We start from the raw sequence: 24950 nt of genomic DNA on the forward strand, positions 1-24950 counted from the left end.
CCAGTCTGGCCCAGAAAACTTCCATGTCCGAGCTTCTAAAGTCTATCCGGCACACCAGCTTTCACACCCATGTAGCCTCAGAGGAGGAAAAGAGGTGAGGGAGAGAGGGCAAAAAGACGAAGAAGAAGAAGAAGAAGAGAAGGAGGAGGAGGAGGAAGAGAGGCCAGCTGCCTGTTGAGGTAAACCCAGTGACTCATTCAGGCTGTGGCTCCGAGCGTGTCAGCAGGCAAATATGAGCGAGAGAGGGGGGAATAAGATCCAGCAGGACCGGAGGGGAGAAGACGGAATAGTGTGCAGGGGGAAAAGGACGCTTTCTGTCAGAGGGTGAGAGAGGAGAAAAGGAGGAAACTGATGGTGCCCGGTGTTGTGCCTTCCCACTCCTTTTTTTCCCCACCCTCACTCTTCCTCCCCCACTTCCAGCCACTTCCCCTCCTCCTTTCTCCCTCGCTGCTCTCAGCATAAAGGAATCTTAAGTGTTTAAGAGGTGATCAGCAGCCCTAAGAAGTGGAAGAAAATAAAAACACTAACACGTTTCCTGCAGCCCTGCATGCATTCCTGGGGACTACATTCATATGGTCTTCACAACTGATGACTAGCACTATTATTAATGAGCTAAGCATGCATGTGAAGAATAAAATCAATAAATATCAGCATGCCAGGGTATTTTCAGATATTTCATGCTTTAAACTGCACAAACTACAAGAAGTGCAGGGTGGGAAACATTTACTGTTGCAGGAAGGAAACCTCCCCATTATCTAAGAGTCCTCGCAGTTTATCTCTCTCTCTCTCTGCCTGTAGACCAAATTTGTGTTGTCTGTGTCACCTACTGAAGCTTGACCTTTCAAACAAGAGCCGAGACGGACGTATGTGATCAGCGTCTCTTGTTTATCAGCCAGACTAAGGAGGACAGGGTGAAGGAGACAGTGAGATGGAAGCAAATGATCCAAAAGGGATCAGTCGAAAGAAAACCACGTTAAAAGGTTGTGTTCAGATATAGATCTGATGTGGTTATGTGTCATTAAGCCCTTTTGCATCTGGATGGTAAAAGGCTTAAAAGTACGCTAAGGTAGTATGATGGTGTAGTGCTGCTAGCTCATAGCAAGAAAGGTCTGGGTTTCAGAGTGCTATTCGTGTGTGGAGGTGGCAGTGATGTTGAGGAGGAAGAGCGTCCTTTCGCTTGTCGATCCATTTTAGGAACGTCTTTTTATAGTCGTCTTTTCAACATCTTGCCAATTAGTGTGTCCTTGTAGAGCCCGAGGTCTCTGATACCAGCAGCATATTTGTTTCCAGTCATAATAGCTGGTTATATTTAAAGCTGTGCACACGGCGAGCTAATACAGCACATTCCCATGGCTATAGAAACTGCACAGCAGGTTAATGCAGTCATTTAGAACAGGCTGCAGAACACTTGCAGTGCAGCTTTATCAGCCTGTTGAACATATTTAGGATCAGAACATTATTATTAAGCTCATTTTACTTCTGCTGCTACACATTTTCAGATGCCAAACAATCACAACATGTCAGAGCTGAAAGATGTTTTCCTGGCTGGATTGTCACTTTCACAACAACACACCTCATTCACACGTATGCATTCAGGCAATGACAAAGTGTGCGAGCGCTGCGGGTCACCTATGCCGCCACCTCCGGTGTTTTCAGGAAGTAAGAGAGGAAGGAAAGCACCCTGGCCAAACCAACAGAGGAAAAGGAAAAGGGGGGAAAGGTATAAAGAATTAGATGTTTGTTCCATTTAAAAATGTAACCAACGTGATACTGATAAGAATAATATGGATTTGATAATTAAATATATAAGAAAAAGCTACAGAATTGCTGAATTGGTGGATTTAGATAATCTGCTGTGTTTTGTTAGTGGCTGAGGCAAAGCACCATTTTTGGTTTGTTCCTAAAAAAGGCTGAAGACAAGACAATCAAGTCTAGAGTTTGACTGACCAAAGTTGAGTCAGTCAACACTGTAGTTGGAGATTTTTTCACTCTCATCAAAGAATTTTGTTGACGTACTGTAAGGTAAGAAATCTTGACAACATAAATAAATACTGATCACCCACAGCAGCTGCAGGATGGAAATTCTTGTCATGAACTACCAGCCTACAGTTTTGTGCTGATGTTAAACCCAATGGAGGTTTGGATCAGTGCAGTTATTAAGCAAGCAGAGTGTTGGTGACTCAACGACCTCGCTCTGTAGCTTTATGCCATCTGACACTTTGTGGTTGAGTTACTGCGATTCTTAGATTTGTCAGTGTCACTGTCACCAAACCATACATTCTTCTCTCACCCTATCACACGCTTTCTGTAGATCGACAAAGACACAGTAAAGCTCCTTCTATACTTTTTCATCAACACAAAGCAAACATCACATCTGTTGTGCTCCGTCTCAACATGAAGCCATACTGCTGCTCACTGATCCTCATCTCTCTTCTTAACGTAGCTTCAACATGGCATAAAAAGAGAAACAAAATATGCTGGTGCTGTGTTTCGTTGTGATTTATATGATTATTAAACTATTACTTTTGTAACAGGATGCGGACTTAAAGGACTAAGCTGGGTTAAATCTATCACAGCTAAAAAAAAACAAGCTAACTGTGGAATAAAGTGGCGCTTACGTCTCTATCCACAGCAAAATGAGCTAAACTCACCATCAGCAGAATTGTAGATCTCAAAATAATCACTGCAGGAGGAAAATTATGGACAAAGCCCTCAGCATGATACCACCACACAATGGCGAGAAGGCATACAATGGATGCACAGCAAAGGAAGAATTAGTGCAACCAATTCAATGACAGGTGTTGTTAGTACGGGACATTTGCTGGCCTGGGCGCTGGCCCGGATGCTGAGTATGCAGATCTGCCACCCAGGGAGCACATATGATTAATCCTCCCTCCACCTTTAAATACAACAGCACCGGTTCCTCTCAGCAAGGCACTAAACCCCCGACAGAGAAGCTGCTGCTCAGTAACCAGTGAGTAAGTCTGAAGCTTTGCTCAGCGGCTCAAAGGAAACTGGGAGTTCAGGAGGAGCTCTGCTGCAAATATCACTCAGATAACTGAAGGTTAAAGACTCCTCAGCAGGTTTGATATATTCTTGAGACACCAGAGCATCAGTGAAGCTCCGCAAAGTCCTTAATTACATGTTTTAAGTATGCAGGAACGTGATCTCACCCACACACATACAAGCAGGTGCTCAACCGCTGCGTGTGTAACCCTCAGAGCTTTGTATACGATGACTCAGCAGCAACGTTTCCTCTTCATCACAGGCACAAACTGCTCTCCGAACAAAGACGGGCTCCGTGTCAAGAAACAACAAGAAAACTGCAGGGGTGCGGAGCTGGCGTCTGCAACGCTCAGATTGAAGTCTTAGCGGTTTAGCACGCCGCCGTGAGTGTTTTAGTGGCTGCACAAACACAAAATAAATAACTTCTATGATAAAACATATTCAATCCGGGTTTAATGCAGCTGTCCTTATCTCAGCGTCTCAGTTTAGGACAAAACCTGCAAAAGAGCATCTAACTCTTGATGATTCTTCTCAAACCCTCCATAAAGTAAAAAGATAATAATCAGTTTTAAAAAAATGTGTTTTTCTTGAACCTTTTGTTAGCACTTCACTGCGGTTTAAAAACTATTGGAAAGTGTTTTTTGTCTACTAATGGTGTGAAAAGCAACCTGCAGACCAAACCACAAAGCTCAAGCTGGTTCCGAGGGACGAAGGCGCAGAAGAAAATGAGACTTTCTTGCTGTTTTTTCTCTTTTAGTGCTAGTTTAATCCGCAGATTTGGCTGCTTTGTTGATAAGGTCAGTTGGAGTTGTAACAGAGGATGTGACTCACAGCTAATAGGAGCACTAAAGGTGCTCTAAAACTCTCGACTCCTGATTGCTGCAATTTGCATCAAAACTCGTACGCCTTCTCTCAGCTGTAACTCGGTCAAATGCAAATGTGCAGAAAGTATCTTTATACTAGTGCTGGACATTTAAAGATTAATATATCTTATTAATATATCCACTTTAAAATGTTTGTCAGAGAACGGCAAAGTTGAGGGTTTGGTAGCTGTCCAACCACTTAAATACACTTGAAGACATATTCACACGTGTTTCTAAGAAGGAAAGCTTTGATTTTTATTTTACATTTTGCAGGTATGAAGATTTTAAACGAAACTAAATTGAAATATTGTTGATATTCTCTCTCTTTTCTTGCATAAAACCTGATGAAAGCTGATGTGAAGGCTACATGCACCTGATTGTGTCTATTTCCAAATGGAAATTACTTCACTTTTATTATCTGCTGCTGATTCTTTGACATGTGAAATCATGGTTAAAGTTGCCTGTAGTATAATATTAACCCTGAAAACATGACTTTAAGGACTTTGTTTAGAGCCCTGCTTACAAAACTATCTGCCAAGCTTTTTGGTAAAATATATAAATACTCATATGGTAACCACAGTCACCATATCTCAGCCTAATACACAGATGCTGCACCTTTAGGGCGCAGCAACTGTGTGATGCTGTCATGGAAACATGGACCAACAGCTCTGAGGAATGCTTCCAGCGCCTTGTTGGATCTGTGTCAGGAAGAACTGCAGCAGTTCTAAAGGCAAAAGAGAGCCCAGGACGGTACTTGCAAGGTTTAACTAATCCCTCATATATATGTATTTGACAATGAAGGCCATGCATAATAAAGCATATTTTCAGTGATCTTTATATCATAAGGTCCTTACTTTGCAGCAGCGAGGCTGTTATCTGTTCTTGCCTCCCTGAAGTCAGACATTCTTTCTGACTTCAGCTGAAGATTTCAGTCCCATTTTGAAGCTCCTATTCATCCCCATCCTCGTGAGTAGCAGCAAAACATTAATTCTCATGAGCAAGGAGAGGGAAAAAAGCCAATGCCATCCTGTAATACCACAGTGGATGCATTTTAGAGACAACTTAGAGGCCCAGTTTCAGTCAGGACCAGCACTTCCTGTTCAATAGTCTTTATTCTGTTGTTCAGAGTATAACAGTTGGGTTTATTGAAATGCGATGGAGGCTGAGCAGATATTGAACTATTAAACTCAGACGGGGGAAATGTTTATGAGTTTATGTGCGCTTGCCTAAATGATGCAGTACTGAGTACAACTGTCAGAAGAAGAAGAGTTACAAAGGATGAAGATGCGCTGTTCTAACCGATCAGCAGGCGACGCACACTCGGCTGCTAATGAATGGACAAACCAGCGAGTGCATCCAGAGGCACCCACGTGCTCACTGGCCACTGGCAGAGGGCCGACCGGCATTCGATTGACCTGCTTTAACACCTGTACAATTGCCATAGCAACACTATCCCCCCACCACTCCACCCTCCCCTCCAAACACAAGTTCCCAGGCTCTGTTTCCTGTCTTCTCACATTCATCTGCCTCGTCTTCATCTTCCTCATCTTCTCTTTTTTGCTTCCCTTGTCGATCTTCCAGAAACTCTTGTTCCCTCCTCTTCCTCCCCGTGTCTTTATCCTCCCTGCATCTCTTGCCTCTCTCTGTCTCTCTCTCTGACATCAAGTATCTAACCTCAGATCTCTCAATCGTTCTCTCAGAACCCTCCCTCCTCACCTCCATCTAATTATCTCCACACACCCCTCTTTCCCCATCCCTCACACTCTTCCTCTTCTTCTCCCTCTCCTGCTGCAGGTTGCCTGCCAGCGCTGGGAATGACATCACCGCTTTGAAAATGTATGAATGAACACGTCCGTCATGCGTCTGCATGGTCGGTCACATCTCTCGACGCGAAGAAGCAAGTGAGAAGAGCAAACAAAGCAGTGCAAGAGGTGGGAAAAATGAATATTTTGGATGTTTTGGAGCACGGAGACAGGAACAAAGGAAACGTGTCATCGTGTGATCGCTGGGATAACGGTTGCATAGCAGCTGAGGTGCGATGGGCCAGAGTGATCACAGAGAAAATCTACAACCACTCTGTTCATTCATGTGTTTGCAACAGCGAGATGTGTGTGCGAGTGAAGAGCCAGGGGGTAAAAAAGTTGGAGAATCAGGAGACAGCTGATGGGTGAAAGAGGGAGAGGTAAAAGCAGGGACAGGGAAAAGACGATGAGATGGGAACGAGCAGAAATCCCGGCTCAGACTAGATGATCTCTCTGTCAAAACCACCATCATCCCTTACGCCGGTGCCACGATTTGGCCAAGAGATTCCCATCTACGCAGTTAAAGTCTGAATAATCACAGCTTGTGGGTTTTTGCAGCCTTCATTATGTGTAAATGTGATACAGCAAAACAAACAAAGACAAACTCTGGTGATTAGGAATGTCATAAGCCCTGAAGTCAGAGCCATTTCATTTCAGCGATTACAAATAACAAAGAGACCTGCATTCACTGCATCGATCCCATACCAATGCCAGCGCAGGTAACAATATATGAATATATGAATTGATCCACATCCCTCTAATTGATACCACCAAAAGAAAAAGAAACAGAGAGCAAACATAAAGGGATAAAAGAAGGTTAAAAACTGGAAAAGGCTTCATTTACTCAAAGAAAGAATGAAAACTACACAGAGGTCGTCCACTGAGGGTTTCCCACGTGAAGAAAATCTGTGTTGGATATGATGCGATTCGAGTTTTAATTGGCTTGAAGTAAACAGGGGAAGGCATTTAAAAAACATCAGAAGGAGGAGAAATTGGAAGTTAATGTGAGAAATTAGCAGCTAAATAGTCTAACAACATTAAAACTCCCCTCATCGGAACATCCAAAGGCAGAAATTACTGATGTGCCTACACCGTCTGACTAACAGGTATTCACTGAGATTTGCGGTGCACCAAAATAAAAATGTCATAGGCCATGTATGCACAGACTTCACATGATAATGCTGCTGGGGTCAGCTTACCCGCTCGACAACAAAAATCCAAGCTGAGGTAAATGGATATATATAGTGCTTTTCTACTCACTTTGAGGACTCAAAGTGTTTTTACTACAAGCTTTAATCAAACAAATGCTTTTCCAATGGATCTATTTTATCCAAGGATCCTTTGTTGGAGGACCAGGGATTGAAACACCAACCATCCAATTAGCAAATGACACACTCTACCCGCTGAACTTGAATGAACTCCTAAGCAGCCATCTTGGTAAAACCTCCGGACAGATATTTAACCTGTCAGGTCCAAGTACCCCTAACCCTGTCCATTCACAGTTTACAATATTTGGCTTTTGAATAATGTCTCCAAAAATCTTTGGTGGTTTAATCCCAGCAGAGGTGGCGATAGAAATCAATCTCAAAGTCCTCTATCTAAATGAATACAGAGACAAAGATCCAGCCTTATATGTTTTCTGTTTCTGCAAAAGATTTCTTTGACTAAATAGGTTTAGACATTTGTTCTGAGGATTGTTTGAGTGTCACTCCTCCTTATACATGTTTCTCCTGTAACTGGCATCTCTTCATTATAAATAGTGTTGAATTCCAAAACCTCACATACAAAGTCATAAATAATCAGGCTCTGTCGTATGTTAAAGATCTTGTAGTATAGTACAATCCCAGTCCATCCCAGCTGTTACGGGGAAACATGTGGGGTACATCCTGGGCAGGTCTGTGACTTCATAGCACCAGGTGTTTATGTACACCACTACATCATTCATTTTTTTCTTCCCTTGCCCATACTTGGTCTTTTGTCCCATTTTCCTGTGCTTTTCTTTGTCTCTTCTCTTTTCAACTCATAAGATGGTCACCCTGAACCTGGAAGTTTCTTCCTGTTGAAAGGGAGGTTTTCCTTTCCACAGTCGTGCTTGCTTGTAGGGGATTGTCTGATTGTTTGGGTTTTCTCTCTCACACTGCCTTCACAAAGCTTCAATAAACATTAAAAGAAAAGAAAAAATACTATATAGGTAAATAGAAAAACCATAAAGAAAAAGTAATTTATCTATAATTGTAAGCATAATCCACTCAACTTGTTAGCAGCAACCATTCATCACTCTACCCACATTGTACTGATAACTATATAAATTGACTCCTCTATGTCCAGGTTAAAAACACTTCTAAAAAGATCAGTCAGTCAAACTGAGCTTTGACCCACTGCGTACCAGTTTTCCCTGAAATTAAAGTTATAATTAGCCACCCAAGTAAGTTCCTGGAGGCATTTCAAGACAGCGAGACTTGCTTCTAAGACCTTTAACGAAACATCCAATCTGACCTCATCAGTCTGAGGACTTCCTGCAATACAACAACATTTTAGGTTTCATTTTTCAAAGCCAAGAACTGCTAAAGAAATCCTCACGAGGAATTTCGCACATTCCTCCTCGCCAAACGACCAGCTGTCCTGACCAGAGCTTCTTTCACTTCACTGTGAAAAAAATACGGTTCCTCCTTTTTGCCCGTTAAGCAGCAATTACACCTCTTGTGTCTGACCGTGTCGTCATCACACCAGTAATCTTAGAAAATGAACCAGTAGTGTATGTGATGCAGCATCTGGTGACCGTCACTGTGGTGTGAAAGATGATGAATGTGCTCTGGATGCCGATTAAAGTCAAGGTCAAACATATCAGGAAATGTCTTGTGCTGATTATTGCACCACTGCAGGTGCACGGAGGCCAGTTGGCTGTCGGCTTCTGTTAAAACGTACATACATGCTGCACACGCACACACACACACACACACACACATACACTGTTCTCCAGAAGGAGACTGAGCATATGGGTGTGTTTACTCTCTCAGCTCGGCTCTATGCAGCTCTGCAAAGCGACATAAACACTTTGCATGTGTGTTTTGCAGCGCAACATCCTTCTCTTCCTCCCCTCCAAGCACTTCATCATCAATTTTTTTTCACCTCCTCTAATTTTGCTCCCTTATCTTTCTCCTCTTCGTCGTTTCTGCCCCAGCCAATCTTCCTCTTGTTCTGCTTCATCATCTTCCTCCCACTGCCCCCTCTCTTGTATCCCTCTCTTTCTCCATCCTTTCCTATCCAATTCCTCTTCCCCTTCTCCCCCTTAATCATTCGATGAGGAAGCGAGTAAGAGCTTCAGATTTACAAGGGCTGTCATCTCCGCTTCTCTCCATCTCCCATTTCTCTCTCGCTCTCTCTCTTTCCTGCACACTATCTCTACCTCGTTCGCCCCCAGAGATAATTAAAGAGACCACTAGTAATCCCATCCAACCGTGCAGGACTGGGCAGTGCACCCGAGCAATTGCACACACAGACACACACACTTGTGCATGCACAACACTGCAGCATGTGGCAAGTTGTACTCAAAATGTGTAAAACATGAAACATTAGAATTTGCACAAGAACACACTTTGGATTTAAAGTGTATAGGGTACACCAACAGACAGACAGACACACACACACACACACACACACACACACACACACACACACACACACACACACACAGTTTATCAGCAAAGAGTTATACGACAAATTGACCTAGTTCATTCAAACCTGAGAGCCAAGATGAAGGAAACTGGAAGGAGAGATGGATGTTTGGGTAAATGAACGTGAGCTAAATGATAAATGAATCGAAGCACAAATGATATAAATGGGGGTGTGAATGGGTTAGAGCCTCTGCTGATGGAGAGATGGGAAAAGTTAGAGATAAATGGATGGAACAATGGCCCAAATGGCACTACTATACAGGATAAATAGATAGAAAAACGAATGAAGGCTTTCCAGGATGGATGGAGAGATTGAAAAGAGGACTGAGAGCCAGTTTAAAAAGATGTGGATGGGAAGGAAATGATGAATGAGTTGCTGGAGGGATTAAAATGAAGGAAGAAGAGCATAATATCAATACTATTTAGATGCGAGAGATGTGGCTATGAAACGGTTTGGAGAGATGGACGGTAAAATTGGACGACAAATGGATTGAAGAAGCGATAATAGATGGACCAGTGCAGGACTATATGAATGGATGGAAGGATTTTTTGGGCGATGTGATTTGCCTGGACTATAACGAATTTGGTGGCAGAAATCGGAAGATGAAAGGACGGCCAAAAAAAAAAATAAAAATCAAAGGTGGACAGACCGAGAAGAGATCAGGTGAATAAATGGAAGGAAGTCAGCAAAGGTTTGGACAGAGAAGGGGAAAGATGGATGGATGGCTAGTGCAAAATGCAAGGATTTATGATAAGACGGTCTGAATATGACAAATTTGGTGGCAGAAATCCAAAAAGCAAATGAATGGAAGTCATACAACGTAGACAGACTGAAAGGTTGGATCCATAAAGGGGCAAATAGAGGGTTGCGTGTGCATTAAATAATTAATTTAGGATGAATGGGTGCAGAAATCAGCAGAAAAATAAACAGAATTACATGACAACAGCATATAGGCAGATGGGTAAATGCACATAGGCTGGGGAAGCGTGGAGGATGAATGGACGAGAAAGATGCATGAATACACGAGTGAAAAGAGTCCAGTCAGGTGAGGTTCGACTGGGGGAGACAAATGAGTGCATGGATGGACTGATGGAGAAGGGAAACAGAGTGAGAGGCAGACAGGAATCATAAAAATGCACCAGAGAGATACAGGGATAAAGTACCTGTTGCCGATTTGGGTCTGTGTCTTCCTTTGGGCCGTCGCTGGGAATTGCCCATACTATTCTTCCTGTCCCAAAACATCACCGCTTCATGCCACCGACACACACACACACACACACACACACACACACTGACTGACTGACTGAGAGAGAGAGAGAGAGAGTGACGGTCGAGGTGTGAGCTCGTCTCCCGGATTAAAGCATGTGCAAGACGAGTGACAGCCGATAAGTGTGTGAGTGAGAGGGAGGACTGAGCGTCACAGCATCACCGAAGCCGCCTGCGTCCCGAAGTGTGTGACTGCATGTCTGTGGTGTGTGAGGGGAGCTCGGCGTGTGATTGCAGATGAGTGTGTGTGTCCTACTCTACGTATATATGTGTGAGTGTGAGAGAGAGCTTGGGTGAGTGCACAGCGCTACGTGAGCTGGTGACAAAGCAGCCTGGGTACCGGCGTGTTTGTGTGTGAGAGAAACAAAGTGTGCGTAAGCAGCTGTGCATATTTTAGTGTAAGGTTTCAGTGCAGTTAGTGAGCATGTGCGTTACGCATGTGTGTGTTTGTGTGTCTTGAGAGAGAGAGAGAGAGAGAGAGAGAGAGAGAGAGAGCATCCATTGCGTTGATTAGCTCCCAGCCAGTTGAATCCAGCCGCTGCTGCTCAATTCAGAAAGAATGCAGGCAATCACAGACGAGAGATCGAGGAAGAGGAACACAAGTGAGAGAGAGAGGAGAGGGAGTGAAAGAGGCAGAGCGAGAAATCAGGGAGAAAAGAAAAGAAAAGAGAGAGGAGGGGTCGGTGCAGAGAAGGAGAAAGTGATAGATTGGTCCACTATCAGCTATGTGACCAGAAAACTGAGGAGACACCGGCTACACAGCCAAAAGTATTTGGACAACCTTGCTTCCCCCCTTTTTGCTGTTGTCCACATACTTTTGCATACTTGGCTGACAACAACATTTACTCTCATTTTATTGCCGTTTAGGACAAAATAAAAGCTTTTTAGTGAGCTGAGGAACTCGAAAAGCTGTAGGAGAGATAGATACCCGGTAAGGCGACAGCATTGAGGCTGGAAAGGAGGATGTGAGCCAATTCAGTGTGAGGATTAGATGTCAGTCTGATACTGAGTCAGAAAGCTGGACTGGTATCAGTGACAAGAGATGAGATGTCGTGCAAGTGTGACCGACAGCTTTTATTTGTATGTTGGTAGAGAAGTTTTGGACTTGACTGCAAACTGTTATCACGCAAGCTGACATAGAGCGAAAAGGTCAGTCCTCTTTGTCGTTGCACTTTCAGTATCATCATATAGTATTTCACTAATAAACAGTCTGTTAAATTTACTACACTTGTGCCGTCTGTCAATTTTCTTCAGTTTATTGCCTTAATTTGTCGATGCTTGCATAATGGCGAGGAAGCGTTTTGAATCTTAACCTGGGTCACAGAGACAGCAACCTAAGCAATTCAGTTCAATTTTAGTTATATAGTGCCAAATCACAACAACAGTTGCCTTGGCAACTTGTTACATGAAGGTATGTAAATAGATTAGCTGGACCTTGCTTTTCTACTTAATCTGGACGCATTTTCGTACTACAAGCTTCATTCAAACACATTTATAGAAGTCGATTATTTTATGTCTAACCACTTTGTGAGCCAGAGGTCGACCAAAACCTCTGATTAGTAGACAACCCGCTCTGTCTCCCGAGCTTCTGGGACCGGGGTGCGGAGGCTTCAAAACTTCCCCTTTTCCCTATCACAGTAATCCAGTGACTGCTGTCAGCACTTTCACTGCAACACAGCTAAAGTAAGTGTGCAAAGTTAATCCAGCAGACTTCATTTCCCAAATTGTAAACCAGCAAGTACATTGCTGCTGGGGTGAAACATGATAACTTTAACCTGTGACTAATCCCATTCTTCCTTTGGGCTCCACCTCCACCTCGAAAAGTCCCAGGCAGAATTCTGCTGAAAGTGAATTGAATTGGCCGAGTTGTGTCACATGAGATGAGTTACAGTGCCTGAGATTGGTCTCTGACTTCTTGTACACGAGCGCTGACTATTGTAAATATAAGATAAGTTGCACATTTTAAAACAGAAACGGTTCACTGAATTCTAAAAACACGTCTGGACCAGATCCAGACAACATTCCAACTAATAGTCACATAAGCATTAGAGGGTTGCTTAGGCAACAGGAATGTCAGGTCCCTGTGTGGGCGTGGCTTTGAAGAAATCATTTTAATAAATCTATTTTAAAATGCTCAAGTATGTTACAGACATTCATGTCTCTTTGTGTGGCTTAACCTGTAAATAAAAAGAAGTAATGGAAATGAATCAGCTCTGAGTTTATTCTTGCAGAAAAAAAAAGGTTGGTATCATTGTGAAATGGAAAAGGTGCAAGCTGATACGTCTTCAGCCAGGAAAATCAAGACTTTTTAGTGGGTTTGCACATCTACTAAGAACACCTGAAGTTTTTAAATAATTTTCAATCATAATCTTTCAATTTTTCTTGATGCACTGAATTATTGATGCACTAACAGCCTCATGTGTTGCAGCCTTTTGCACCGGAATAAAGATGTCATTGTTTCATGCTGTGAATAAAACATCTGATACGATCCACGAATCGTACAAAACATCTGAAGTAAGGTGGCCAAACCATAAAGTGGAAGGACAGAGAAAAATATGGGGGTAGACGTGTGGAGAAGGACTCCAGGAGAAGGAGAAGGAAAGAAAGAGATGGAGAAAAAAAAAGAAAGCAAGATGACTAAATAAGGATGGGGAAACTGGGTGGGCTTAGACCGAGGGAGAAAAATTGAAAGTGAAGTGAGCGGCAAAGGGAATGAGACTGAGCGGGTGAAGGAGTGAAAGAGGGAAGCGGGGAGAATACAAAATGAGGAGAGGATTTCTCTTCTCATTCCTCGCTCCCTTCATTTTCCTTCACATCTTCCCTTCCCTTTATCAAGTCTGCACACTCGATCTCGTAAAGCACAGGTCTCACACACACACACACACACGCACACACACACACACACACACACACACAAACACAAATACACACACAGATATAGAGTTTGGACAAGGTCACCCAGACACAGTTATGAAGGGACTAAGTGGAAATTCATTTTCTACTCAAGATTGAAAAAGGCGTATCACGGCTACCTCGCAGCACAACATCACGTAACCCTTTAAATAACTAAAAATTAGAGCTAAACTTACATTTGTTCCACATTTGACTTACCTTTTTCAAAACCTTTAATTTCTGTGTTTACTAAACATGACATTGATGATTACTTTGAGCCAAAAACTGAAAGCAGCTACAATCAGTATTTTAATTATAAGAATGTATCAGAGTGTTAAAGGAGGAAGTTAGAGAGGATGAGCTGGATGTGCAGCTCCGCTTGGCTTTACTGAGCTCTCAGCACATTGCTGAGCTGTCCAGCTCATAACTATTGCACCGGTTCCTCCTCACTGCTCTCAGGGGTCACAGTGGGCAGCGCTGTCAGGTGAATAAGCTCACCAACAAAATAAAAGGGAAAGAAAACACACCAAGCAAATATCTGCTGAACACAGTGTCACATTTAACAGTTATCGCACATGCAGCTACTTATATAGTCATGTGCTCTTGGTACTCCTTTGGTGTCATCTGGCAGTATGCAAGTTGGTCCAGTAGAGTCACTTTGCATGCCAACGGTGACTTCACCACAGCTCCGCACCATTTTACAGCGCTAACATGCTGCAGTATGCTCCTGTACGACAGGGATCGCCACTCTGACAAAAATCCCCACATCAGCTCTGCTATAAGAGAAGAAAACTCCAAATTGGAAGTTTTTTTTTTATTGTTTGGTTTGTTTGTTTGTTTGTTTTTCAAAAAAAGTCTCATCTTTCAAACCTTGGTATAAATTATGAATTTCTGAGTTCCTGTAATGATGCTATTGAGCATAATGAACCTAAAAGGTGTGGGTGGGATAAAGTGATGGCAGCAAATAGCTTATTAAAAATAATAAAAATGATACAAATTACCTAAAAAAAAAATGCCATCAGTCCATCTTTTATATACAGTCTGTGGTCCCAAATAGGAAAAGTCCCGCCCGAGCGTCACTCGGTGAATAGTTGAACTGAGAACGTGATGGATTCAGTCAGCAGTACATGGACACCAAAGCAAACAAAAAAACTAAAGGAAACTTTGGACTTAATAAGAAAGATAGAAACACTACTCCAAATGAAAAATAACGTTGCCCCACAGCTGCTGGATGTGTCGATAAGTAACAAAATCAAAGAATGATGGACCCTTCATCCATCATATTTGCTCACTGTTGCATCATTGTTGGGTTAGATCTAAAACTAATAATAACTCATAAAACCGCAGTGGAACGATGGCACTCTACCTCTGGAGGTAAAGCAGACAGATGGTGCAGTGTTACATCTCTGTTGACTACGGAATAAAAGGGAAAAGCAAACTGACCACCACACACACACAAACACACACACACACACACGGAGCCTGCAGGTCATTTCCATTTGTCAGGAGCAGAGAGTAAAGAGCACTGGAGGCCATTCTTGTTCTTTTATATTCCAAAACTAAGTACTCCTATCTCTCCATTATATTTCATGACCACGTGGCCGTACCACTGATTTTTTTTTTCTTTCTGTCTTTTGTCTTTTACATCTTTTAACCTTATTTGCCCGTCCAGCTCAATTAAATTCAATATATTATACTTAATTTATATCAGAAGAACAGCTGCGTGCTCGTCAAACAGAGCAGAAGTCTGACTGGAGACTGCAGTCTGTCTCTCTTGGTCCGTCAGAACGAGCGTACAGCCTGATAAACCCACCCGATCCTTCCTCGTCTTCTTCTTGTCCTGCTCTCCTCTGTCATCTCTCTTCCTCTTCCTCTCTGCTGCATTGCACATCCTGATAAAATCCCGATAGAGAAAGGCGATGAAGAGCTCTTCTCCAAATTATCAAGACTTGAGAAAAACTATCTTTAGTGCTGCTGTGAGATTCTACACTGTAGTAATAAAGGGGGATGTTTGATTGTTGAGGTTTTCTCTCAATTGTTGTCTTTTTCTTACAATATAAAAGTTCTTTGAGGGGGATTTTGTTGCAATTTGGTGCTATATAAATAAAACTGAATTGAAATAAATTTCCATACAAAGCACAACAGAGCCATGTTTTGATGGTGCTTACTGCAAATTCTGACCATACCATGTGAATGTAGCAGCAGAAATTGAGACTCACACCAGATAATGTTTTTCCAGTCTTCTATTGTCAAGGTTTAGTGAGTCTGAGTCTCAGTTTCCCCATTCTTTAGCTCATGACACAAGAATATTTAAATAAACTCTCGACTGACTGCATTTATGTGAGCATGTCACTTGGATCCAGGTCACATTTATTTCTCTGCAAGCTGATACACAGCTAAGAGCAGCAATGAGGAAATGAAGATGAGATTCCAGCACAATAACTTCCGTCTGTTTACTTCTAGAGAAACGGGAGCGGACTCTCTGTGGCTTCATGGGAATGTTTACTTGTACGCTTGTTCTGCCAGAAGCCATCACAGCATTAACAGCCCGAGCAGTAAAACTGAGAAAAATGACTTCACAGCTCATCTCCTTTCCCTAAAGGCACATTTTAGTAGATTATTTTCCACTTTATTAGCATCATTATTGCTGTTTCTTTAATGAAGAGCATTGTGTTTCAAGGGTGTGCTGGAGAATAGACGATGCTGGCTCGCACTCACAAACAAAGTCGAGGACTGACAATGAGATATTACCACATAAATTTATAGACACGAGGGAAAACATCCATCAAGCTTTTGTAAATCTAAAGTTTACTTATTTAATGAGAGAAAAATCTCATATCATAGACTCTATATAAAAATTGGACACAACCTCTAGTACTGAATAAAGAGAACATGTTTTTTAATGGCCAGCAGGGAGCGACTCATGTTGTTTATAGAGAAAACTCCCTCAGCTCACTCACTGGGTGAACCCTCTTTAATTTCATTTTCTAGCTTTAAACCAGAATAAAACATGATGCTAATTTTGTAAGCTAGTAGCGCCCAGGAAGACCAAAAAGCATGCTATGCTTAACAACGTGAATGACAACTACAATTCAATTTAGCTTTATTTGTATGGCACCAACTCACAACAGTTGCCTCATAGCGCTTTATATTGTATGGTGAATTGTTAGCCTTGCAGTGTGGAGTACGACCTGGTGTGTCAGTTAGATACGCCCTCGTTCATCCCATTTGGTGTCAAAACACCAAGATGGCAATGTCAACTCGAAGCTCCACAGCAGGATTTTGGTAACCACTGGGGGATGTCACAGTTACTAAATTAATCTTTTATATGCAGTCTATTGCAAAAGGCAAGGCATGCACTTTATGTCAGATCGCCCCCTGGTGGCCAGAGATAATAGCCAGCAGGAGGCGCCTCCAGTGGTTTCAAAAGGACCTTCAGTTGGATAATTTGTGGGAGAATGGCCCCCGTCCCTCTCACTTAATGACATCAACAAACACTTGCCTGATGAGGGTTCTGGTTTTTCCAGTGGGTTATGTGGCTACTGGCCATCTTTGCATATAGTCTATAATCTATACTTTTGTATAGTCTCATTTAACCCAGAGCTGGAGCTAGGGAAAGGGTTTTCCTTAGAATATTGCCTCTAATAGTCACTAAAATTCGAGATGCAGATCCAGTCAGATAGACATGAAAAGTTAAGTTATGAAAAGCATGCAGTTAAATTAAAAAAATGTATTTTTTCCTCTGTTGAGGGTGTGAGCTGTTTGTAACATCTGCCTTTATTAGAAATTATCTTAAATATCACAATCCTTCATCCAAGCCTGCAAAAACTGGTGAAGCATAAAAGATATGACACAGGTATTTGTAAATGCAGACACGACCACAGCACTGAAGCTGGAGTCACAGCCTTCTCACAGACACTTAAAGCAGGTGGATGGATGCTGTCAGCAGAGCTGAACTCCTGTCTTTTTTTCTCTCCCTCCCTTTTGCTGGCATTTAGTACTCTCTGGCATATTTGCTCAATGAAATCTGCTGGGATTCCCTATTACCAATATCCCTAAACCATCACTAATCCAGGTTCATCCCCGGACCCACCACAAAGATTGCTTTTAGCCTCCCCCCACCTCAAATCTTGATACCACCAGTTATGTAACAGCTGTGAGGCCCGGAGGGTGAAACAGAAAGTGGCGTTAGAGAGTGAACCATTCAATTTCTTGCTGATACTGCCTGTTTTTTTTTGTTTGTTTGTTTGGGGGTTTTTTGGCCTCAATTTCACACAGGTGGCCACATCTTGTCAGCTACGGCTCTGAGTTACAGGCACACTCTCTTTCTTCTCTCTGTTTCAGGCTCAGTCTTACACTGAAAGATCATTTTTATCAGACTCATCTCTTTGAACCACTCCGTCTTTTCACTGCTTCAGCCTCTCACTCTCCATCCCTCCCCTTTATCACCGTCTCTGTCCCAGAAAAGTCAGGCAAGGTGAGAAAATTCCACCTCCCTGCCCGCCGCTGATTTCTCTCTCGTCTCTCGCCTTCTTTCTCAAGTCGTATTCACACGAGGACGACCACAAGACCTGACTTCGCCTTCCACATCCCTGCAGCTCTCACATGAGCTGACCAAAGCGTGATAGAAAGTGTGGTTTCTTTTCTCCTTCGCTGTTCAAATCTCACCACAGCATCCATAATATTTACTCTTCTCTCAACTTGGCCCAGCCTTGAACTAGCTATCAGAGCATGCCAAGCCGAACCTTCTCATAATAAGAGAGAGGCCGCTTTCAGAGAAACGACGGATCAAAACAAGGCAAACAGAAGTTCTTTTTCAGCAGTCAAGCATTTGTTTACCTCCTCCGTGCTCTGCTCAGCACATATTTCCCCCTTTGCCACGAGCCAGGAAGCGATTTTACCTGTTTGTCCTGTTCCAGCGAATGAGAGACAGGTGCAACTCCGATTTGTTTTCTGTTTCAACCTGCGAAACCTCTGTTGAGAAAGAGAATTAAATCTGATATTATGTCTGTGGGTTTTATTTGCTGCGGGCCACAGAGCTCGTTCCGATCAGAGCAGCTCCATGTTCCAGCCGAGTCGCCCCAAGTTAGGAAACCTCACCGAGGTGTTGAGGGGAAATTTTTCAAACGAGGCTGAAAAAGTGTCGAGAAACCTTTGATTTGTATTTCATGATGTTGATGTCAGAGCCCTAGAAGTTGTACAGAGACGCTGGCCGTCTTTAGCTGCCTGAGTTTTGGTGACTTCATCCTGCCAGTGGTGGTTTCCACCAAACGTGACAGCCATGAACTGCCGTCTTCCTCTTAGCTGCTCCTGATTCAGTCAAACAACTTTAATCAACATCTGGCTGGATCTGAATTTTGGCTTTAACAGAAATAAATCTTCGCTGTCACTCTTGATAAAAGGTTGGTTGTATTTTATCCACTGAGATTATTTCATCACAGAAAGCATAGCAACAACTTTAAGGTTTAGGTGATCGTCCAACTCGCTGGTTGGTTTATGGCGGTGATTTTGGGTTTCTTTTTTTGCCGGGTTGAGAAATCATATCAGCAAAAATTTAACTGAAGCACAGTTAAAAGTCAGGTTACTGGGTTTTCAGTCATGCCATCATATGTTTCAGGTTGTGCACTGTTATTTAATAAGTGCCATTATTGGATTGCTTCATTTATTTAACCCTCTGTTACCCTCCATAATGGCAGTGTTGTGCCAGAAAAAGGATTTCCTGGTATTTAAACTGTTCTAAATGACTTGTTAGCCTAAAATCTGTCTAAAATATCTCTTATGTATGATATTAAGCCATATTTTAGCTTCAGTTTTTGGGTAAAAAGTCTCATTGACATTAAAAATGTACTTTTAAAGACATCGTTGTTAGTGTTTCTGAAGCTTCCTTGGAAGTGGAGCAACAGACTCCTGCAAAAAAACTCTCACATGACGTAAGAATGTAACCAAACTGTTTATTAGACAGAAAGTGGGATTTTTAGGCTACTTGAGCCTAACATTAGCTGGCATATTATTGGCTTATAAAAGGCTGTTGATATTATGGCTAGCTACAGACAGCAGGATCACATGTCTAATCTGCAACAATATCAGGAATAAATGAGCCTGTTTATGCAGATTTTCTTATGTGTGAGCCCTCACTTCAGCTCAGGAGGTGTTTCGGGAGAAAAGGAAGAGGATTAGGTGGAGATGAGGAGGAAAAGGTGGATGAAAGATTTCTCCAAAGTGAAACCACAGACAAACAAAAGGGAGATCATATTGCTTTCTACAACAACCGACTGCAAACCACCCACCCACACACGCACACAAACTTCCACAATACTGACAATAGCTGCTAATTGGACTGAAGGAGGATGTTGATCACATTTTTTTAAACATGGATTCCAAACCCAGGCCCTGGTGCCAGCTGCTAAAAACTACGGCTAACGAGGATGAGCTGACACACAGATTCTAGAAAGCTCAGTCAGCTCTCCTCACTCATTAACACACTTTTCTTCTCAAAGACGTCCCCACAAGCTTGATGGCAGGACCGTGATAGTGGATTGAAATTCACCTATTGTGTCTAAAACTCATTTTAAATTGTAATCTGGGTTTAAAATTGAATATAAAAGCCAAAAAAATAGAGAACTATTGAATGAAACCGTCAAACATGACTTTAAAAAAAAAAAGGATCAAATTGTGCCACAGTTATTATATTTAGGGACTTCTGCACTTTGAGATGAAAATCAGTTACTGGCTTTCGTCAGAAGATGTTTCCAAAGTCACAAAAGGGACAAATGAAGGTTTATTTAATTACACCGAAGTTGGATTTCTGAAAAAAAAAAAGCAAAGTAAAAATCATCTTTGAGTGTCACTCTGCTGTCAGCTTACAGTGAGAGTAATTTATCACTTCAAAGCCTCTTTGGAAACAGAGATAATTGGAAGATTTTTCCCCTGAGACCAAATAAGCTGATGCAGATTTAAATCAGTTAAAAAACAAAACACGTGTGACAGTAAAAGCCTCACAAATCCAGCAGTCACCACAGACTCAAAGTGTTTCACCTTTGCACGCTGTGCACACACTCACTGCTACAAACTAATTAAAGGCAATAAATGCATGAAGTCACGCACACACACATACACACTGGCTCCGATTGCTACAGTACCTTATAGTGGCTCAAACAGCAGGCTGTGGGACTAAAGTTTGTTTTGGGGTGGCTGCAACAAGTCAACAACACTCGAGTGCCTCTGGATCCGAGCGAGTGTGCACAGAAAAGAGAGGCAAGGAGGAGGCGGGAGGCGAGAGGAGGGGGGAGGATTTGTGGGCAGAGAAACCAGCAGAAAGAGAGAGAGAGACAGAAACACCGAGAGTACAAATCAAGTGTACAAACTCCCAACAGAGGATCAAAGACAGCAGGTATGAAAGAGGCTTTAAAGTGGGAGGAGCAATGCAAACGCAAAGGAGGAAACGACGGATTAGAAAAAAACAACAAAGCACATGCACGATTGTTGGAGCTGAAAATATGAGGAAACGGGAGGCTCACAAATTCAGATCATTCCAACAGAGCAGACATCTGGCCTAGAGAGGATTATGGGTAATTAACTGCTCTTTAATGATCCCCGCTGAGCGAGGACTCTGACAGGACGAGTGCAGATTATACTCGGATACGTAAAAATGTGTGTTTGTAGCTCTGTGTGTGTCCGTGTGTGGTCATTCCCTCAGAGGGCAAGTCAGGGCAATAACTCAGACTACACTGTAATCCACCACAAGGACCACACACACACACAAAGTGGCATAAATGTCAACAGAAATTTATTCATTTGCAACTGAACACACAGCAAACGCCCTGGTTAGCCTCCGGTGCTGCTTTTCAGAGATTTTCATCCTTCATCCTGCAGGTATTAAAGTTGTTATTTGACCTGTTGTTTCAGCTGCTCGTGTGAAAATGTTTTTATTTCTCCTTTAAATCAACCCTGTATCAGGATGAAAGGCACACAAGTCCACATTCATTCATTCACAGTCTCAAGGCCGTTTGTTCACGCAGCCAAACACTAACGATGGTATCGACCGCAACCAGCAAGTCAACAGGTGCTGGGATGATAACAGAGAGACGGACACACCTGAGGAAATCTGAGTGTGGGACAATGAGAGGCAGCAAATGAGGGAAAAGATGAAGGCGGGGCATGGATATGGTTACCTATCTGGCAATGCACAGGAAGAAGCGAGCAAAGAAAGAAAGAAAGAAAAGTGACGTCATCTATTAAATGCAAAAGCTTAATTAAACACGGGGTGCACAGGGTCATAGTTTAATAAAAGCAGAATAATGCAGCTCATATCCTACTGCAAGCTTTGCTCACCTTCATGTCTTTCATTTAGTCATTATTAAAAAAATAAACGATCTGATAGAAAAGAAATCTCTTTATCTAGTTTTTTAAAAATGGCATGAAAAAGTCATGTGATACTAAACTGAATAAACAACCTTAACAAAGGTCACAATAGTTTTTCAGCTGCTTGATGCAACAAGTTCACTGATTGATTGATTACAGTCAGACTGAAATACTTCAACCAGCAAAATGTGACTTTTGGCTTTCAAAGAAAACTCACCAGCTGCTCCAAATTAAAAAGGTTTGGCAGCTCTCAGCTCAGTACAGCTTTGAAATCATCAACAAATCCTTACAACAACTTCTAGTTGCATCTGTGTAGGTTCTCCAGTCATCCAGGTCATGGTAAATGGTGAACAGTCTGGTACTTACATAACACTTTTCTACTTCAATTTAGCACTCAAAGTACTTTTTTACTACAATCAATGATGAGGATCAATGATTAGGACACACAGGAGGTTAAATACGTGGGAATCTCCAGGTTGTAGAACTGAAGAAGCCTCCCGAGTGACAAAAAAGTCTTTGTGAATCAAAAAGAAGCTGCCTTCTTTACAAGCACTCGAGGATGACTTCTTATTTTATTATCTGCTGATGACAGTTGCACCTGTTGTCAAAAGAAATGATTAAAACGGATGTTAAATGAATCTTTTATGCTATTAGGCTTTTTTCTCTGTAAAGTATCAGTGAGATCAGTGAATGGGCAAGAAATTCCTGTGAACCGAAAGCTTAAGTTTCAGACTGCTGTTATGTATCTGCGGTGGTTATTCAATGCTTGGCTTTACCTCAGCAGTTGGGTCTTGTAGCTGAGAGTGCCATCACACTGAGTCAAGATCACAGACTTCTTTTTGCTCCCAGCAAGGTACAGAGATTCAATAGCAATACCAGGTATTGCTATTGAATCTCTGGGTATTGTGTTCACAGATAGCACATTATCAGTGGTCTTTCTATAGCTTATTCAGAAAGTCACAAAAGCACAACAGTGGTAACACAGATTACAGCTTCTACAGCTTTACTGCTGTTTATGCTTGATGTTACCACAGTAAATTGCAAAGTCAGAGTTGGTAGGACTTCTCCAACTTTCAGGTTTGAGGTCAAGAGAAGATTGGATCGTCAAGCACAAGCTGGGAAGCCCAAATGTTTCCCAAATCATTTGTTTGTGAGGGAAAGCCAATTAAGAAGAAAGTTGGCTTAAAGGGAAGGTGGCTTTAGATAGAGAGGAGCTACAACTCTTGTTTCAGACAGAGGATGAACTGGGGGGCAGTACCAAAGCCCGGAATAAGATAAACAAGGGCTTCTTTGAACTGTGAGTTATGCAAAGCTACAAAGCAGCTAAGGGCATAAACTACACCATGCCCAAGTGCAACTGACCACTGAAATACATAATAATATAATAAGCAGTGTGATCATTGCCTGCCAGGAACAAATAAGCAAACCGTGCCCTGACCTATTTAAAAGTATGGACCCTGTTGCAGTACGTATGTAATGCAGTCACTATCCACAGCCCAGCATAGATCTCCAACGACAACGGCCTCTGTAAAAATCACTTTGCTAAATATTTTAGAGGAAAGAGTTTTACCACTCCCCCAATTAAACCTGTACTCCACAACAAGAGAACATTTCAAAAGCACTTGTGGGTGTGAAAGAGATGGGTAGAGAGCATGTAACAGAGGAGCTGACACAAACTGGAGGCCGCTTGGCCCCTGCCTGTTAAGCACAGCATAAGTGCAGACCAGCAGGATGGGAGGTGGAGGGGGGGGGGCACTTGTGCTTGAGAGCTGTGTAAGGCACCTGCGCTTTGTTTCAGTATGTGTTAAATATAAAAATATGTAGCTGCAAATTATCTTGGTTCTCTGCTTTTTTTAACAGGAAGGTAACATAAAAATGTATAATACAGATATGTCATAATATGAAGATCGTGGCCCCAAATGAAGACTTCATAGGCAGACTTCTTAAATGCAACAAATCTTCATTGTAGTGAAAGAAATTATTACAAAAGACAGGAAAAAACATAAATCCAATGAGTGCACACACGACTGAGGGAAAGCAGGAAGCACAGGGTGACTCACCAACAAGCTAATGCAAACTTTAGACAGACACATGAGGGAAATCGAGGAAATCAGAAACATCAGCTGAAACTGTTCAAGACAACAAAGGAAGTAAAATGGTAAATGGCCTGTATAGCGCTTTACTAGTCCCTAAGGACCCCAAAGCACTTTACACATTTAGTGATTCACCCATAGGTGATGGCGAGCTACATTGTAGCCACAGCCACCCTGGGGCACACTGGCGCCACCGGGCCCTCTGACCACCACCAGTAGGCAACAGGTGAAGTGTCTTGCCCAAGGACACAACGACCAAGACTGTCCAAACCGGCGCTTGAACCAGCAACCTTCTGTTTACAAGGCGAACTCCCAACTCTTGAGCCACGATCGCCCACAAAACACAGGAAAACTATACAAGAGCACATGAGACAGAGGATATTTTAAAAAAAACAGAGACGAAGACTCAATAAGATGCAGGAACACACTTCTAAACACTCAAGACAGGTAACAAAAATTAAAAATGAAACATAGAGTGATTAAACAGAAAAAACTAGATACTAAGAATAAGAAGTACATCTGGTCTTGTGCCTGGAATCTACTGGAGCTGCTTCCAATGTCTGGGTTACAGTTCCTGATCCTCCTATTACCACTGAAACCACTCTAGACTTCACCTTAAACATTTACTCTAGTTGTTCCTTCAGTCCCTGGTACTTCTGTTTTCTCGTGGTCTTTCTTCCTGATGCTGCTATCTGCTGGGATTGCCAGATCTATCACAACTGTGGATACTCCATATTCATTCCAGCACTCTGTCCTCTTTGGTTTGGCATGGAGCCTATCCCAGCTGTTACAGGTTGAAAAGGCAAGGTGCAACCCAGAAAGGGTCACCAATTTATCACAGTATTAACACGTATGTGTATCTGACTTCCATTCGGATACAGATACAGCCAATTCACAATTAACCAACCAAACCAACTAACCAAATCCCAACAAGTCCTTGGAATGAGAGAGGAAGCCAGGCTCCCCGGAGAGAACCCATGCAGGCACAGGAG

At 42.4% G+C, this 24950-nt stretch overlaps 1 protein-coding gene across 3 annotated transcripts in view; it reads right to left on the reverse strand.

Annotated features, from left to right (window-relative positions):
* nhsl2 (NHS-like 2) overlaps positions 1–24209 on the reverse strand; it is a 111996-nt gene extending 87787 nt beyond the window's left edge. For 2 of the 3 annotated variants that reach the window (XM_005946867.2, XM_042212643.1), the window contains exon 1: positions 10510–24209. In XM_005946867.2, the coding sequence (XP_005946929.1) occupies positions 10510–10588 (79 nt within the window). In that variant the 5' untranslated portion in view covers positions 10589–24209. The other variant, XM_005946866.3, reaches the window with a different exon arrangement.
* Between the last annotated feature and the right edge of the window lie 741 nt (positions 24210–24950).

Source organism: Haplochromis burtoni, unplaced genomic scaffold (genome assembly GCF_018398535.1).
Source record: "Haplochromis burtoni strain Fernald_Lab_line unplaced genomic scaffold, NCSU_Asbu1 Contig_383, whole genome shotgun sequence".
In the NCBI taxonomy this organism is placed as follows: Eukaryota; Metazoa; Chordata; class Actinopteri; order Cichliformes; family Cichlidae; genus Haplochromis; species Haplochromis burtoni.